Source organism: Sinocyclocheilus grahami, unplaced genomic scaffold (genome assembly GCF_001515645.1).
Source record: "Sinocyclocheilus grahami isolate Dianchi unplaced genomic scaffold, SAMN03320097.WGS_v1.1 scaffold750.1, whole genome shotgun sequence".
Taxonomy (NCBI): Eukaryota; Metazoa; Chordata; class Actinopteri; order Cypriniformes; family Cyprinidae; genus Sinocyclocheilus; species Sinocyclocheilus grahami.
In genome coordinates, this window is record NW_015505929.1 from 116,527 (window position 1) to 135,182 (window position 18,656).

The 18,656-nt window shown below is 37.2% G+C and overlaps 3 protein-coding genes across 6 annotated transcripts; 1 reads left to right on the plus strand and 2 right to left on the minus strand.

Annotated features, from left to right (window-relative positions):
• Positions 1-3,933: 3,933 nt before the first annotated feature.
• LOC107560976 (carbonyl reductase [NADPH] 1-like) lies at positions 3,934-6,492 on the minus strand. Of its 2 annotated transcripts, none has more exons than XM_016245289.1 (4): positions 6,412-6,492; positions 5,990-6,288; positions 4,745-4,852; positions 3,934-4,665 (listed from the first exon to the last, which is right to left on the minus strand). In XM_016245289.1, exons 2-4 carry the CDS (start codon positions 6,273-6,275, stop codon positions 4,229-4,231), a joined length of 831 nt encoding a protein of 276 aa, XP_016100775.1. In that variant the 5' UTR covers positions 6,276-6,288; positions 6,412-6,492; the 3' UTR covers positions 3,934-4,228. The 2 variants fall into 2 exon arrangements, with proteins under 2 accessions (XP_016100775.1, XP_016100776.1); XM_016245290.1 differs by having other exon boundaries at positions 5,990-6,305; positions 6,412-6,463.
• Positions 6,493-6,577: 85 nt separating this feature from the next.
• On the plus strand, positions 6,578-10,022 carry LOC107560975 (SET domain-containing protein 4-like). Its single transcript, XM_016245288.1, has 10 exons — positions 6,578-6,848; positions 6,940-7,035; positions 7,122-7,159; positions 7,269-7,357; positions 7,526-7,955; positions 8,581-8,755; positions 8,846-8,927; positions 9,065-9,145; positions 9,307-9,430; positions 9,524-10,022. Exons 1-10 carry the CDS (start codon positions 6,773-6,775, stop codon positions 9,653-9,655), a joined length of 1,323 nt encoding a protein of 440 aa, XP_016100774.1. The 5' UTR covers positions 6,578-6,772; the 3' UTR covers positions 9,656-10,022.
• Positions 10,023-10,067: 45 nt separating this feature from the next.
• On the minus strand, positions 10,068-15,870 carry LOC107560977 (quinone oxidoreductase-like protein 1). 3 transcript variants are annotated; one of them, XM_016245291.1, is made up of 14 exons: positions 15,801-15,870; positions 15,380-15,458; positions 15,177-15,254; positions 14,920-14,992; positions 14,784-14,828; positions 14,632-14,700; positions 14,402-14,535; positions 14,024-14,135; positions 13,384-13,404; positions 13,097-13,195; positions 11,932-12,041; positions 11,667-11,772; positions 11,065-11,110; positions 10,068-10,993 (listed from the first exon to the last, which is right to left on the minus strand). In XM_016245291.1, exons 2-14 carry the CDS (start codon positions 15,440-15,442, stop codon positions 10,894-10,896), a joined length of 1,056 nt encoding a protein of 351 aa, XP_016100777.1. In that variant the 5' UTR covers positions 15,443-15,458; positions 15,801-15,870; the 3' UTR covers positions 10,068-10,893. The 3 variants fall into 3 exon arrangements, with proteins under 3 accessions (XP_016100777.1, XP_016100778.1, XP_016100779.1); XM_016245292.1 differs by lacking the exon at positions 15,801-15,870 and adding an exon at positions 15,671-15,790; XM_016245293.1 differs by lacking the exon at positions 13,384-13,404.
• Positions 15,871-18,656: the final 2,786 nt, after the last annotated feature.

The window sequence follows — 18,656 nt, forward strand, 5'->3', positions numbered from 1 at the left end:
TTTTGTTAAAGCAGTGTTGCTGTTGTAAAGTTGTACATCTACAGTTGTGTTGCTGGGTTTTAAAACAGGTTTTTTTCCTTCCTTATCAGTCTGTATTTACAGGATTTCACTGTTCACTCTGTTCAAATGTGGATGAATGGCTACACATAGATGTGTGCACACACTGTCAGAGCTGTGTGAGATCACTACCATACGGGTGGGTAGGGGTGTTAATTTCCCACCCCCCACCCATAGGTTTTTAACATTCTAAAAGCTCTTTATTCAAAATATACTACAAGCTAGTCAGTTTATTCAGCAGGTGTAATGTATTCTAAGTTGCTTCAGAAGTATTGCAAGTATTACGTACAACAATAAAACAGTACATTGACATAAAAAAGAAAATTTACTTTTGGTACTTCTGTACTTTTATTTAAGTAACAATCTGTCTTTACAACTTTTACTTGTAGTGGAGTAATATTTGACCAGCAGTATCTGTACTTTCACTCAAGTAATGGAGTTGAGTACTTTGTCCGCCTCTGTATGTGACCCTGGACCACAAAACCAGTTTTAAGTCGCTGGGGTTTACTTAATAGCCAAAAATATGGGTCAAAATGATAGATTTTTCTTTTATGCCAAAAATCATTAGGATATTAAGTAAAGATCATGTTCCATGAAGATATTTTGTAAATTTCCTACCATAAATATATCAAAACGTAATTTTTGATTAGTAATATGCATTGCTAAGAATTTGGACAACTTTAAAGGTGATTTTCTCAGTATTTAGATTTTTTTTTGCACCCTCAGATTCCAGATTTTCAAATACTTGTATCTCGGCCAAATGTTTGTCCTATCCTAACAAACCATACATCAATGGAAAGCTTATTTATTCAGCTTTCAGATTACATTTTTTTTTTTTAATTGACCCTTATGACAGGTTTTGTGGTCCAGGGTCACATATGTATGTGCACTCTAAAAAAAAAATTATAATAATATATTTTGTAAGGATACAAGGAATGAGGGTCTGTAGTTGTCCTGCGCAATATGACCCAGACTTTTGGATATCAGTTGACTCTTCACTCTTTGCCCTCAAATAATGATTTGCATGCAAGGCTTCAGGTATAAGATGCTACAGTATGCCTACAATTACAAAAACATAAAGAACCAATATTCCTCCTAACCCGTCACCAAACAGTCCTCCAATTTACATATTTGCCTCTTTTAATAAAAACAAAGATACGATAATGTAGACCTCTACTAATGTTTGCATATCATACATATGCCACATTCTTGCTCATCTGGGGTCACTTTCTGGGGTCATGTTGCTCTTGTCACTGATGTTCGCCCTGATCAGAATGTCATACTTTTCTGTGTCAAAGTCAAATTCAGTCTCGACATTTGTGGTCCTGAAAAAAAACACAATTTACACACTAGCTACTCTTTAAAAGCTTGGGGTCAGTACGATTTGTTTTTATTTTTGAAAAAAGTCTCTCATCCTCAACACTTTTGAAAAACACTTTTTGCCTCACAATACTGACTTTTTTGTTTACATCTCACAAATTTGTTTGTTTTTGTTTTCATTATGGAATTAAAAAAAAATAATTAAAAGGATAATTGTGACTTTAGGTCTCATAATTCAGACTTTTCTTCTCAGAATTGCAGTGTATAACTATGTAGTTATAAACTTGCAATTGTGAGCTCATATCTTTCAGTTCTACATTTATTTCTCGAAACAAAGTATGAATTGTGAGATACACTCTCATTTAAAAAAAATAATAGTTATGATAAACAAAGTTGCATTTTTTTTTATTCTGTGGCAGAAACGGGCTTTCATAGCTCAACAAGGCTGCAGTAATTTGATCCAAAAATACAGCAAAAACAGTACTACTGAGATATTATTGCAATTTAAAGTAAGTTTCCTATTTTAATATAAAATTGAATTTATTCCTGTGATGGTGAAGCTGAATTTTCAGCATAATCAGCATCCAGTCTTCAGTGTTACACGATCCTTCAGAAATCATTCTAATATGCTGATTTGCTACTCAATGAACATTTTTATTAATGGTAAAAACAGCTGTACTGCTTAATATTTCTGAAGGATCATGTGACACTGAAGACTGGAGTAATGATGCTGAAAATTCAGCTTTGCATCACAGGAATAAATTACATTTCAAAATATTTTAATATGGAAAACAATTATTTTTAACTGTGATAATATTTTGATACATTTTGATCACATAAATGCAGAGCACAAGAGATTTCTTTGAAAAACTTTTAAAATATTGTACCAACCCTAAACTTTTGAACAGTACATCCACAGCAGTATATCACACATCTGATCATACACTTTCATTAAGAGATTACTTAACCTGGTCGAAAGTTTACACTAATAAGCAGCTGCATTCATTCACAGCATGATAAGTATAGTGATTACAAGAAGCCAATTAGGTGTCCTTAATTATTCTGGCAGTGGGCCCCAGCACTCCAGTGTTGGTTTAATGTTATAGGCTTTTAGTGCTAATGACATAAGACCACTGTGAATCCCTTGAATTAACTGAATAAGAGTTCTTAATTCTCTCGCAATTATAGCAACCAGTAATTACAAGTCCATTTAACACACTTTTACTTGCTGTACTTAAAATGAATAATAAATTAGCTTAAGTGAATGGACAGCCTGTAGTTAATAGTTATGATAAACAAAGTTGCATTTTTTTTAATTCTGTGGCAGAAACGGGCTTTCATAGCTCAACAAGGCTGCAGTAATTTGATCCAAAAATACAGCAAAAACAGTACTACTGAGATATTATTGCAATTTAAAGTAACTGTTTCCTATTTTAATATAAAATTGAATTTATTCCTGTGATGGTGAAGCTGAATTTTCTGCATAATCAGCATCCAGTCTTCAGTGTTACACAATCCTTCAGAAATCATTCTAATATGCTGATTTGCTACTCAATGAACATTTTTATTAATGGTAAAAACAGCTGTACTGCTTAATATTTTTGTGAAATTCATAAGAAAATTTTGTGAGACATCTCTGAAAGTTTACAGCAATTATTTGAAAGAGAAATATTCTGTAACACTATAAATGTCACTTTTGATCAACATAATGAATCTTTTCTGAATAAAAGTTTTAAATACTTTTTTTTTTTTTTTTTAAGTCAGTCATTTAATCCATCCATTTCTGTAAGTATTTTCTTAATACTTTTCAGCAAAGATGCATTTAATTGATCAAAAGTGACAGTAAAGACTAATAAAAATATATAAAATTTATATTTCAAATAAATACTGTTTTAAACTTTCTTTTTATCAAAGAATCCTAAAAACAATGCGTCACGGTTTTTAAAAATATTAAGCAGCACAACTGTTTTCAACAATAATAATTAGAAATGTTTCTTGAGCAGCAAATCAGCATATTAGAATGATTTCTGAAGGATTGTGTAACACTGAAGACTGGATGCTGATTATGCAGAAAATTCAGCTTCACCATCACAGGAATAAATTCAATTTTATATTAAAATAGGAAACAGTTACTTTAAATTGTTGATTCACAGCATGATAAGTATAGTGATTACAAGAAGCCAATTAGGTGTCCTTAATTATTCTGTAGTGGGCAGTGGGCCCCAGCACTCCAGTGTTGGTTTAATGTTATAGGCTTTTAGTGCTAATGACATAAGACCACTGTGAATCCCTTGAATTAACTGAATAAGAGTTCTTAATTCCAGTAATGCACATGACTCCAGTCCATCAATTCTTGATGAATCTTGAAAAGCTACATGTTTGTAACAAACATAAAGCTGTTGGACTCTCATCATAACGGCACCCATTCACTGCAGAGGATTCATTGGGGAGTAAGTGATGCAATGCAAAATTTTTCCAAATCTGTTCCAATGAAGAAACAAACTCACCAACAACTTTGATGACCTCAGGTTGAGTACATTTTCTGTAATTTTCCACTTTTTTGGTGAACTATTCCTTTAAGACCACATAATTTTTGGTTGTTAACTGATATTCAATTGGTCAATCACCAAAACCTTGATCAAATTTTAAAGCTTTTTGTGTAATATTTACAAAAACGAAGTACACAATGCCTATTGTAACTTTTTGGAATACCTAAAGTCTTCTGTCAAGGGTTCAGTCTGGGTTCAGCCCAAAACTTTCTAGAAATAGCCTATCTAAATCTTGATGGTTCACTCTGGTGTGTCTGAACTTGCTTTGCGACACAAACGCACACGATTACTCTTTCTAGCTCTCACCATGGCTGCACTTTCTTCTCTGAAACAAACTGCCCATGGGGCTCTTTAGCCCCAGCAGGCAGCAATGCCAAGTACACTGGAGTGACGGCGCCCTCATCTGGTGACTTGGTTGCATTTGGTCCAGCCATGTCAGTCCTGACCCATCCTGGACAGCAGGCATTGCATAGGATCTCATCTCCAGGCCTCTCTTTTGTCAGATTTCGGGCCAGGATTCTAGTCAGGGTGGTGAGGGCAGTTTTGGAGACCCCATATGCAGTGCTAGGCCAACCTTGCTCTGCGTGACGCCCATCCTGAGCGTCACGGACGAATTGCTCCATCAACCCAACTAGCTCTTCCTCTGTAATGTCATCGCTTCGGAAACGGGCCTGGAGTTCTGGACTGCAGCGGCTTAAAGCCACCGAGCCCATTACGCTGGAGACATTCACCATCCGACCTAGAAAGAAATATGAGTGTTTGAGGGAAGAAAATCACCAGACAAGCAGGTTCTGCAAGGTGTAACTGACATGACTTACCTCCTGGTTTGACAATGGGCAGGAACACATTGCACATATCTCTAGTAGCAAAGAAATTAGTCTTCAATGTCACATCTGCTTGGATGCCAAAGGGGGCCGTGTCTGCCACTGCCATGAAGAAATAAAGCATTGTTAATGTTTTTATTTCACATAACACAGTAGATTCATTTATGAAAGCATCTTAACACTTCTTGTGGTCTTTTTGTGATTTTGTGGGACTTGCTATATGAACACAAAAAGCATGGATGTGACTAGAAAAAGCCACCATTTCAAATGAATGGAAAATGCAAAAACATACGGAGCCATTTTTAGGGGTACAATCTAAAAATCAGCTAAAATCAAGTAGTTTTTTGATCATGTTTAAATATATACAGTATACAAACGCAAGCCTAATAAAATGAAGAAATTACATCTGAAAATATTCTTATAAGTAACTAGGCAATACACATATGCGACCCTGAACAACAAAACCAGTCATGAGACGCTGGGGTATATTTGTAGCAATAGCCAACAATATATTGTACGGGTCAAAATTATACATTTTTCTTTTATGCCAAAAATCATTAGGATATTAAGCAAAGATATTTTGTAAATTTCCTACCGAAAATATATCAAAACGTAATTTTTTGATTAGTAATATGCATTGCTAAGAACTTCATTTGGACAACTTTAAAGGTGATTTTCTCAATATTTAGATTTTTTTTTTTGCACCCTCAGATTCCAGATTCCAGATAGTTGTATCTCGGCCAAAATTTGTCCTATCCTAACAAACCAAACATCAATGGGTAGCTTATTTATTATTTATTCAGATGATGTCTAAATCTCAATTTTAAAAAAAATTGACACTTATGGCTGGTTTTGTGGTCCGGGGTCACATAATTGTAGGGATATTTATATATTATTCAGGCATCTGGTAGTTTAACCATTATATTATATATGATTTTTGTTATTTCTCCCACCAGATGCTTCCAATCTGCCTTCCATGCATTGGATTTTAACTACCTGTGCTCTGTTTTTAACTGTAATAACTGTAGAAAATAAGAGTTTTATATAATATTTGCGTGTGTGTGTGTGTGTGTGTGTGTGTGTATACACTGAGTTCAGATGCAAAAGCCTCTTAGTGTCGTTTAAAATTTTCTTCTAAAATGAGCATTTTTATCAGGCTTCTTCTGTGTGTAGGTTCAGTAATTTCACTTCATTGGCAATGAATAGGTTCAAGAGTTAATTTCTGATTAAATGATTTACTCTTGAAGGCGATGCCAGCGTTGTTGACGAGCACGTCGAGGCCGCCGTACTTCTCTGTGAAGAAGTCCCGCGCGGAGCGGACGCTGTCGGGGTCGTTGATGTCCAGCCGCTGAAAGAGCGGTGCCAGCCCCTCCTTCCTCAGACTGTCCACAGCAGCGGTTCCTCGACCGACATCCCGAGCTGTCAGGTACACGTCTCCGGCGAAATCCTTGCACATTGCCCGCACGATTGCGAAGCCGATGCCTTTATTTCCACCAGTGACCAGAGCTACTTTACTGCTGTTCATTGCTGCGATGTGTCTGCAGTGGAAGAGAAACTGAAAATAAGACCGTATTCCGTGACATAAACAGCAGCCTAACTGATAAAATAACGACATTAAATGCATTTGGGAAACGTATGCATGATTAAAAGAAAACTCGTACCTGTTCTACTCCGCGGTGATCAATTCACTTTTGTTTGTTTTTTTGGTGTGCGTCGCTACTGACTGCGCATGCGCGTAGGAATACGCTTATATAAAGGATTGCTGTTGATGTCTATGTCATGTGCATTAAGTTTTGCTTGCTGATATAGCAACAGTTATGAGCTGTAAATCTTTTTTTTTTTTACGAAAATATTTATTTAAATTTTCTATACGTTCGAAGACAGTGACGTAACGACGCCTGAAGCACGTGATCCGGCTGTGTTTTTGACCATGTGGATGTGGATTTTGTTTCTAACTGCGGAATAGAATGACATTACACCCGATATAAGCTTTAGGTAGTGCCGTTATATGGAAGCTTTAAGATGAATAAACCTGGCTGCCGCGCTGGGAGAAGAGCGAGGAAAAAAAGACGGGAAAAACACGAGGATGTATACAAAGGTTAGTTATTCAGTTTCTATGCTGATACATTGTAGTGTAGTATAGTATATGAAGTTTAAATGAATGTTTTATTTGTATTTTACTCCTGTAGTGACTCTGACTCACGAAGCTCAGTTTGTTGTTTTGAGGAGATGGCTAAAAGGAAAAGGATTCACCTCACAGACTCTCATCCCTGTCAACTTCCATGGCAAGTAGACAGTTTCAATGGTAGAGAGCTTGAAAAATACATTTTCACACGTAGTAGTTACTAACTCTTATATTCCCCCCCCTTAGATACTGGAAGAGGGCTTATGGCAAATCAAACTATCAAGGTAATTATTTGTATGAGTGTGTGTGTGTGTGTGTGCGCGCGCATGCATATGTGCATAGGTCCAAAATCTGAAACCACATTGAAAATATGTTTATTTGTTACCTTTGCAGGCCAAAGACAGTGTGATTTCCTTGCCTGAGAAATGCTTCCTGACCACCGAGACAGTTCTCAAGAGTTACATGGGTGACTATATAAAAAGGTATTTTGGACTGATTGTAATATTGTATTACATTACATTTAAAAAATCTATCTCATATATATATAAAATATATACATACATACTGTTGTGCTATTACATTTTTTTTAAATGGACCATGAGGGATCAATAGTGTATTTGTTCTTGGTTTCTCTCTTTTTCTACTTGTAGATGGCATCCTCCTGTATCTCCTCTTCTTGCTCTTTGTTGTTTCCTGATTGCTGAGAGACATCGTGGAGATGCATCAGAGTGGAGTCCCTACATTAATATCCTCCCAAAGACCTACACATGCCCTGTGTACTTCCGTGATGATATCATTGACCTTCTGCCGAGGAGTCTCCAGAAGAAAGCCGACGAGCAGAAAGAACAGTTTCAGGAACTCTACTGTTCTTCATTGATGTTTTTCCACTCCCTCCAGCCACTCTTCACCCAGCCCTCAGAGGAGTTGTTTACCCAGGATGCACTGCGGTGGGCTTGGTTTAGCATTAATACACGTACGGTGTACATGGAGCATGATCAGAGTGACTATCTCTCCAGGGAGAAGGATATCTATGCGCTTGCACCGTACCTGGACCTGTTGAACCACTGTCCTAATGTACAAGTAAGAGCACCTAACAGAAATACACTACTGTTCAAAAGTTTAAGGTCTGTAAAAAAAAATTTGATTTTTGAAGTCTCTTATGCTCACCAAGGCTGCATTTATTTGTTAAAAAATACAGTAAAATCAGTGATATTGTGAAATATTATTACAATTTAAAATGACTAATTTCTATTTGAATATAATTTTAAATTTTATTTATTTCTGTGATGCAAAGCTGAATTTGCAGCATCATTACTCTAGTCTTCAGTCAGTGTCACATGATCCTTCAGAAATCATTCCAATATGCAGATTTGCTGCTCCAAAAACATTTTTTCTTATTATTATCAGTATTTGAAACAGTTGTGATGTTTAATATTTTTGGTTGAAATCATGATACTTTCGTGGATGAATATAGAGTTTAAAAGAACAGCATTTATTTGGAAAAAAAAAAAAAATCTTTTGTAACAATAAAAATGTCTTTACGGTCACTTTTGATCAATTTAGTGCATCCTTGCTGAATAAAAGTATTATTTTCTTTCAAAAAAAAAAAAACTGACTTTTGAGTGGTAGTGTACTTTCCTACAAAACAATAAAATTGCATAGTTAGAACTGTAAGTAAAGACTATAAACTTTCCTTGCTGTGCAGGTTGAAGCTGGCTTTAACAAACAAACTCGCTGTTACGAAGTTAAAAGTGTTCAAGGCTGTAAGAAGTTCCAGCAAGCGCTCATCAATTACGGCCCTCATGATAATAACAGACTACTTCTGGAATATGGCTTTGTTGCCTCTGGTAACCCCCACAGTGTAGTATATGTTGATTTAGGTAAGGAAAATACATACAAATATTAAATATTCTACATGCAAATATTAAATACTATGGAACTGCATTGATCGCTGTTTGTTGTTATTGTAGGAACTCTAAAATTCTGTCTAGATGAAAAAGACAAACAGCTAACACAAAAACTACTCTATCTAAGGGACAATGATTTTTTAAGGCAAGTAATATAAAATATTGCACGCTATTGTTCTTAAAATTGTATGTGTAATGTTGCGGTTCATGATAAGAGCTCATTTTAAACTGACTTAAATTCACAACAAAAATCAAGTTCCATTTGCTTTCACTCTTCAACAGAAACTTAACGTTTGGGATGGATGGCCCTTCCTGGCGACTGATGACTGCACTGAGACTGCTGTCCTTAAAACCTGAGCAATAGTGAGAAGTTAACATCCTAAACGCATTATTTGCATGCATGGAATTTGACTGCATGATAATGCAAAATACATGTCATTGTTATTGCTTTTACTTGCATATAGTTTATTTTATGCCATTTATTTGAATACATTCAAAACTGACTTTAATGCCGTTGTCTGTAGTTCTTGTTGGAAGAGTGTCCTCTTGGGGGCAGCAGTGAGCCGGGATAGAGAAGAGTGGTGCATTCACTCTGCCCTAAAGCTTTGCAATAACCTCAACAGTGACAATGTCAAGGCACTAGAGAGGGTGAGTCTAATTAAATCTATTCATTCTTAATGCTGCCTGTGTCTAATTAAAGATACAAAACCACTTACAGTCTGAGTCTTTTCATTTGTACAGCTATCAAAGCTCAAAAAGGGGGCAAACCTGTCTCTCCTTGAACAACTGTGTGTGGTTGAGAGCCTGAGACAAGAGGAGCAAAGGATTCTGGAACACACACGAGTGGTTCTTCAAAACCTCTGGGGACAATAGTCACTGTGGTAACAGTAGGGCATTCGGAACACTGAGGAACCAGAAGCCTCATGCTGTCACTGCCAAGATTCAAACATAAGCCAAGAGCAAGCAGATATGGTTCAGCTTTGTGCTACAGCTCTTAACTGAATCACCTCCAAAACTGCAGGGAGTCCAAAATACTTAAAAGAATACTTCACTCAGAATTGAACATTCTGTCATTTACTCACCCTTATGACTTTTTCTTCTGTGGAACACAGAAGGAGACATTTTGAAGAATGTTCATGCTGCACTTTTCTATCAGTGCTGTTATTAGAAAGAAGAAATGTTGCAACGGCCAACTAACTAAAAATTAGTTGAAGTTCTAAAATGACTAAAAATGAAAATAAATTCAAGATCAAATAAAATAAAAATGTCAAAAGCACATCAATTAATAAAGCTTAAGCTAAAATAAAATGAGAACTAAAAATATAAAATCTAAATTAAAACAGTTGTTCGATGTTCACTGTCCCCCATTCACTTTTCACTGCATGGAAATTATCAGTGTGAAATCTCCTTTTGTGTTCCCTGAAATTACATCATACAGATTTGGAACGACTTGCGGGTGAATAAATGATGAGAGGTGAAATATCCCTATATAATGCTCCACCGTGTGGGATTTCTAAGCTTCAATCATTGTTTTTCTCCTAGATTGACAGTTTGGGACATATGGTGGACAGGAAGATGATGGGACATTTAGGACAATGAGATCTTAACAAACACAAATCTTCTATTGAAAGCAAATGAGCTACATGCTGTGTTTCTGGTAGGAGACTACTGATAATCAACTACATACCTCTGAACAATGATGCCGAATTCTAGGTCAGCATCATCCAGTCCTTTTCTATACAGATCTGCCCATATTAATAGGCAAAAGAAATGGGATCAGATGGTGCTGTTAATAATCCATTGGGAATGCTTGACAAGGGAAAATCACATATACAGATGTCATAACTAGGCCAAAGTTCCTAAGAAAAAATGTTTTTATGTAAATAATTTCAAAAGTTTATATATATATATACACACACTTTTTTTGTATAATGTAAATACTATTTGCTTTGTGATACATGTTTTTTGGAATGACCTGATTTCCATTCCATTTAAAGAATTTGAATGTTTTTAAATGCCAACAATCCATTAAAAGTGCAACTGACAAAAATATGAGATTTATAACAACAACTAAATTGACAGAATTACGGAAAACACATTTTGAGCCCTCTTCAAAGCTTGACAGCTATTCTTTTCCTTGTTTGCTTTCTCTGTACCATTTCCATGGAGACTGTAGCTTCATATAAAGGCACAGGGTCCTCCAGTTGCGGCCTGTGCAGAGACAACAGTCAAATTCAACACCATTCACACAACAAAGAGATCTGTTTATTCCTCATTCCCACCTGAAAGTCCCTGTGCAGAGTTTATCCATCACATCTTTCAGGATATCTGAGAGAGAGAGCAGACTAAAGGCAAATATCCCAGTTACAAACAGGAAACCACATGTCCTTTATGTTGTTGACAAGGTTGTTCCAGTAGCCTGAGGACACTGGGAGAAAACCTTCGGGTCTCAGATACATCAAACTGTCATGGACTAGCCATATGCACACTCAGGAACCCAGTGACCTCATTGCAACATATAGCGGTTTCACAAAAAATGGTTCTGATACCATCTAGTCAGATCTCTTTTCTTCATTCCACTAGAGAGTAAAGCAGTGTTTTGTGTAAAGAATAAGGGCCAGAGTCATGTTGATGGGTCTATGTTGAGACTAGCCTTCATGGCAAGTAACATACAAAACAAAATGTGTCTACTGTATTAGACACTTTAGATAAAAACATCTGCTTAATACATAAATATAAATGATACTAGACTGAGCTGGAAACATTGAGTATTTGATATTTCAAGGCTGATAAACAAAGCTGAAGCTTGAATTGTTTGTTATACAACGACCAATCAGAAGGCAGTGTTTGGTTAAAGGCTAATGTAGTTTATAGTAAAAGATACGAAGATATCGGCCCTGCTTGGCACGGGATGTTGTCCACACCTCGTCGTTAAGGAACGAGAGCGATGCTGCTTTCAGGAAGAGAATGTGGCTGTCAGGAGGGTCCAGCTTGGAAAAGAGGATAAAATGATTTTATTAAATGTATATAAGTGTAAAGATTGATCCTGCTAGTCAATATTTGATTTATATGAGGACAAAAAATGCTGAATGTTTAGGAATACAAAAGAGCTCAGTGAGCTGTGTTTTGAAGAAGCTGCTATTGCTAACCTGTAAGTGTTGTTCTGTGGTGACCCAGTGACCTCCAACTGAAAGAAGGGTAAGGAGGTCATGTTTATGTGGGCAATGCCTCTGTGCTTCTGGCTCCTCATAGAGTCTCACTGTTCACAAAAAAAAAAAAAGGCTCAAAATCAGAGACTGCTGATTGAAAATGAGCATGTACAGTGGGGCAAAAAAGTATTTAGTCAGCCACCAATTGTGCAAGTTCTCCCACTTAAAAAGATGAGAGCTTTTGAACGTTTGGGGTCAATACAATTTTTTACAATAAAAATAATACATTTATTCAGCAAGTAACAGCAAGGTCTTTACATTTATGACAGTAAAGACTCTTACATTGTTATAAAAAACTATTTCAAATGAGTGCTGCTCTTTGGAACTTTCTATTCATTAAAGAATCCTGGAAAAAAAAGTATCCTATTTGTAGAATGTTTCCACAAAAATATTAATCAACGCAACTTTTTCAACATAATAAATAATACGTTTCTTCAGCATATTTAAATCATTTCTGAAGGATCATGTGACAGTATAGACTGGAATAAAGGCTGCTGAAAATTCAGCTTTGCCATCACATATTAAAATAAAAACAAAATTAAAAATATTTCACAATATTACTGTAGTTTGATCAAATAAAGTGATGTGACGTGTTTAGTGGAATTAGTGCTCTGCATTTAACCCATCCAAAGTGCACACACACACAGCAGTGAACACACACCCCGAGCAGTGGGCAGCCATTTATGCTGCGGCGCCCTGGGAGGAGTGGGGGGTTCGGTGCCTTGCTCAAGAGCACCTCAGTCGTGGTATTGAAGGTGGAAGAGAGCGCTGTACATTCACTCCCCCCACCTACAATCCCTGCCGGTATGAGACTCGAACCCACAACCTTTGGGTTACAAGTCCGACTCTCTAACCATTAGGCCACGACTTCCCCAGCAACGCAGCATCGGTGAACATAAGAGACTTTGTTCAAAAGCATTAAAAATCTTACCAACCCCAAACTTTTGAACAGTAAAATATGTATTCCCAGCATTTAAATAATAAATTGATATTGCAACACAACTGCTTAATGGACAGAAGATCAGTATTAATATAAATAATTAAAAGCACATATGAGACCACTTTGTTGAAATGGTTACAAACGTCATATAAAGTGATGGTAAACCTCCTGAATCAATGATGATGTCCACTCCAAGACCTCCAGTTTCTTCAAGGCACGAGTCCACCAAATCCTCCTTTGAGCCCCACACTCTGATCACTCGAGCTGAAGGAAGAGATACACTTAAGTACCGATGCTTACAATAAATCTTATTAACACTGATTAAGCATATCAAGCTGAGAGTGCATATACCGAATGACTATTCTCAAAGAATAGATTTGTTGTGAGGCTTATGTGAATATGATAGCCTGAATGAATACTTATAGAAGACACTGCCGCCATAAATAACTTACCCAAAAGTGATTCCTGCACACCTTGAGCAAGTGCAAGTGGCACAAGGAAGAAACAAGATGAAAAAGAAAGTCAAATAGCCAAGAACGTCAAAAAGATGCTCAAGGGAGAAGTGAAAAGATGAGAAAGGCACTATCAGAAAAGGTTTGGCAATCAATATGAGTGAGTTTAAAGAAAGACAGAAATCTACGACAAATGAAATCAGTTTTGATTTCCAGAGTAAAGGATGGGGTTAGAAACTCTGAACTGCCAGCATTACAACACATCTTTGAAGTATGAGAAAATGCCCTCGGCGACAATCCAAACTTAAAGATTTCTACATTCGATTAGACTTGAATAGATTTTAGACTTTCCACTTGTACATAAAATGATCCCAGTGTGATGCTTTTCATATGCTCCGGAAATAAGAGGTAAACTTTACAAGAGATAACAACTGAAGATTAAAAGAGAGTTGCTCCATTTGGCATTTCCGTTTGTTTGGCGTTTTTCAGGGATTTTCAGAACAACACATGCCAAGTGTTTCATAAATCTACACTGCCAGGGAAGCGCTTAGTCAAACCAAGCTTGAACTTCATCCTAAACTTCATGGGGAAAATGTCTTCGCTGTCATTCCTCTCCACAATGCTTCACTTCAGCACCCACCCACACTCGGACGGAGCTCTTCCAAAAACTTCTGGTCCTCCGGAGACAAAGCTGTAGCCAGGACTTTCACACCGTGATAGTTGGCGAGCTGAATAGCCAGAACTCCAAAGGGCTGCATGCACACAAAACAGGAAGTTGATGACAATGATTTGAGAAAATAGGGAGCCAAATAATGCTTGTAGAAGTACCATGTTGATTCTGATGTGAGAAAATAGTTAAATAATAACAACAAAATCCATTTTCAAAATATCAGAATGACAAAACTGACCGGGAAAAAATAAATCTTACCAACCCCTAATCTGAACAGTAGAGTATATACTAATAGGAGGCAAGCATCAGGAAGGTTTTTGACCTTTTGACCTCTGCACAGATACCTACACCAGCCCCATCCAGCACCAGTACAGTCTGACCCGCAGCCATCCGAGCCAGTGTGTGGAGAGCAGTGTAAGCCCTGAGACCGTCTTTAATTACTGCTGCTGCTTCAAACCAGCTCACTTTCTCAGGCTTCTGAACTGTTATTAAAACAGAAGCATATGGGAAATACAAAAGTTAGTGTATCTTTAAGGAACTAGGTAGGACTATTGTCTATACCGTGATGTGTGCAATACCTAAATTATATTCATCAGTAACCACAACAGAACAAAGGCCAGACTGCTCAGCCTCCAGAGGGAGAATCCCTGAGATGACATGCAAATGTTTATTTGATTATACACATATAAAGCAGACTCTGATAAAAATGAGAGTCTAATAAAGTTCTTACCAACAACCTCATCATCTGGCTGGAAAAAGGACACTTTGGGTCCAACTGGAAAATGATCGCATTACATCAGATGTATCAGTCAAATTTATTTGATTAGATGGTAAATGGTGTCAAATATACAAGAAGTCATGTAAACCTTGAAGAACAACCCCAGCAATCTCCCTTCCAACTGGGACATGTTCTTTCTCAAGCTTGAGGTCCTCATACAGCTGAAAAACAGATCATGAATGCAAATATTCTGTATGAAAGTAAAACACAGTTTGTGAAATAAGGGTGATCTTTGCCTACATAATGTCCATATGAGACACATGCTTTGAGATTTGCTATTATATACCCAGTTGCTTTTCTGCAGGTCATTCACATCAAATCACCAGATGTTGACAATTAAATTACCTTAAAATCAACTGGACTTAGTGCACAGCTTTTCACTTGAACTTTGACCTGATGGTCGCCAATGTTAGTGGGTACATTCTGTGAAAGAAAACAGCAGACATCATGCATTTAGTACGAATTGATCATTGCAGATTTCTCCAGGAAACTGTGGCTATGTAAATGCATGCAACAGAAAATGCAAAAGCCTGATCATGCACTCTCACCGTCTCCTGTGAGACAAACTTCACATCACCCTGGTCTCCTGGTTTGCAGTAAAGTCCCTTCATGGCAATTCTAGCTGTTCTGTAATCAGATGAATCGATAACCAATGAAAGATTAACACAAGCAACAGCAACAAGCTGAATGAATTACTGTATTAATACTATTATTATAATAATATGCAATACAGAACACTCTCTAAAGAAATTCACCACATTTTGTGTGTGCTTGCACTTGAACTGTGCAAGTTAAAGAATATAAGATCCAAATCATGCAGAATACGATTGCATACTAACCGAGCTACTTGTTTTACTTTGCAATATCCCTATCGCGATTCTCTGTTTAAAGCATCAAGATCGGTGTAATAATATCTTCTTATGTTACGCTATATAATATTTTTGCATGCAAGAGTATTTTAGAACCTACCAACATATAGACGACTGCGGTAGTGTTTTGTTCATTTCCTGCACGTGACTCAAATATAAACGCATAGAAGGGAAACGAGAACATCTCATCCGATGTGAGGGATTAGGTTAGATAACCACTTGTTTATTTCCACTAAATATATGTCCTCAGTGGATCTAAAATACAGAGACCGAAGTAATCTAAATAATATTAATACATTTTAAATCAAGAAATAATGAAAAAAATCTAAGAAATGTAACATTTTATTTCTAATAGTAAATGAAAACACAACAGTAACGTCCTGAGAAGTCCATGGGCTCAGCTTTCTGAGCTAGCAATGCCTGAATCGTAAACGAATCGCTCTTTTAAAATGAATCTGTTGAATCTGTCAAGGCCGTTCTTCGTTCTTCGAGTGAACGACTCTCACGTGAAGCTAGAACTTTCGGACCGATTCGTAGTTAGCCGAGAAATAACTGATATTAGTGTGCTGATTAAGAGTGAAGTCATTTACTTTAATAACCGTAGAAATATTACTAATAAAAATACTGAACATATGTTGTCTACTTTACTGTACATGTGGAGAAAAAAAGTTTTTTTTTATTTCCATTCCGCTAATAATAAACTGTCTAGTTGTCAATACATTGAATCTTAGAACACTACTGACTTTCTACTGGGTTGGGCCGCATAGCGCCCCCTGTCTGCAGTAAACGCGCAGACGAGAGACTTGCGCACGTTTCATTCCCCCCCTCTTTACTTCACTACTCGCGAAGCTGCAAGGAAAGAAACGAGGAGCTAGAAGGAGCAACGAAATAAGCCTGGAATTTATCTCGCACGTTAAAAAAAGAAGAAAGAAGAGTCCTCCATCTGCCCTCCCATGCTCCTCTAGCGTGTTCCCTCACAGAGTGCTGGAGATATAATGGAAACTGAATGATGAGGTAAGAGTGTTTGTGTGTCTCGGGCCGATTGTCCTTTTTTTGACAGTGACCGCGGCCGCTGCATTTCAGGGCGCGCTTCGTGCGAATTTACGTTAAGAGTAACGTTATGCTGTTTAGCACAAGGCAACGGTCACTTCAACCGTCTTTTCGCTTCGGTAACTGTAATAATACCCTCCTCTAGTCGTATATTCGTGGAAGGAGGCCACGCAAGAGATTGCAGCTAAAGCTCAGCTCTGATTTACTAGCACACGGCTAACGGTTGCTGCTGTGTTATCACTGACAGCAGGTTAAAAACTGAATTTCTGAGGTAAAACTCACCGATATAGTGGACTCTCTGGACCTTGAGAGTGCTGAGGTAATGTGTGTTGTATGTAGGGTGTAGAAACAGTGAGTTAGCCAACTGTGTGATGGAGTGCAGATGAAGATACCCTGATGGGGGCATTTTTAAACCAGCCTCTTCAGCTCATCTCCACACATGGCTGCAGGTCTCATCTCTACATATCGTTGTTTTTTTACTGTGACTCTCCTATTTCTTCTCCAGTGTATTCAATACACGTGTGTGCATGCTGGCCTGGAGAAACAGAGGTTATTATCCTGTGATTATGTCTGAAGGAAGTTGATTAAAAGGCTCAGATCGTGTAGTGCAGTCTGGCCGTGGATTTGGGTGATTTGTCTTAAAGCCACTGTCATATATGTAAACACTGTCAGATTGGAGGATGGTTTACAAGATCTTATGAGCAATGCAGCTGGAGCCATTTGGTCTGGGTCAGTCTGGTTGTAAACCAGGGTCGGTCCTGGTTTATAGAGGCACTCCTTGATCACAAGACTAAAGTGGAAAACCTGCTTTGGAAGCCGTCCTGAGAAATGCTTTAAAATTGTGATCTCACAATAACTGATATAAGATCAGATCTTTAGTGGCTAGGATGTACCAACGTATTCAAAGATGTAGGCATCCGAATGTAAAAGTGGAACTCAAATTGATCTAAATATCAATCATTAACCTGATTATTGATGATGTGTTAATGTAATTTACTGGTTAAATGCATAATAATATTAAAACATTAATCGTAAGTTGGTCATATTGTGATTTTAAAAGTATAAACGCGTTAGTTAAGCAGATACTCTGGTTTCTAGAAACCTAGAAATAATTTCTTGGACCTTCAGAATCCCCACCGTAAATGAATGTCAATTTATATTTGCCTACAGTAAAACCACAGTAAATCTGAGTAATGTCAGATAGTGAGTGATATTTTGTTTTACTATTATTTTTACAAATATTTACTGTTGTTTTACATAACTCGCAGATGAGTGAGAATTAATGGGTTGATAAGATTGCTGTTCAAAATGACTGGAATTCAGCATAAAATGTAAAGAGCATCTTCATTATTTCCATTATTTCCAACCCTATAAAGTATGAATGGATGATCATGCTTTGACATATCGATTTTCTTTTAGTCACACTTAATCATGTGATATGAATTTTTTCACTAGACTTGACCTTTGAAACAGGACGAAAGCTTGTTTCCAGTCTTCCACATTCGCATGTGTATAAATGGAAAAGTGCAGTTTGGTCGCCCCTTTAGTTTGTTCTTATTACATTTATGCAGGAATATTCCAATGGCTGTTGAGCATGTAAATGTCTTTTTCGAATGAAAATTTAATCAGAAAATGGCCTTTAATCTGAAAGTAAGGTTCAGCCTTGTTTAGATGAGGATAATGGAGCATTTGAAAGCCTCTGTTTTAAGTGCAGGCTCAAGAGGAGCTTATTGTTAGGCTGTTCAGTTCATGAGTCATTAGAGGCTGTTTTTTGCAACCTCGAGTTTGTCTGGCCACTTTCTCTCTTTCATCCATAGATTCACCGTTCTCTATTCCCCATCCCCCACAGGTGTACAGCAGAGGTTAAGTCTGGGGTGCGAGATAAAAGAGATCCGCAATCCACTGT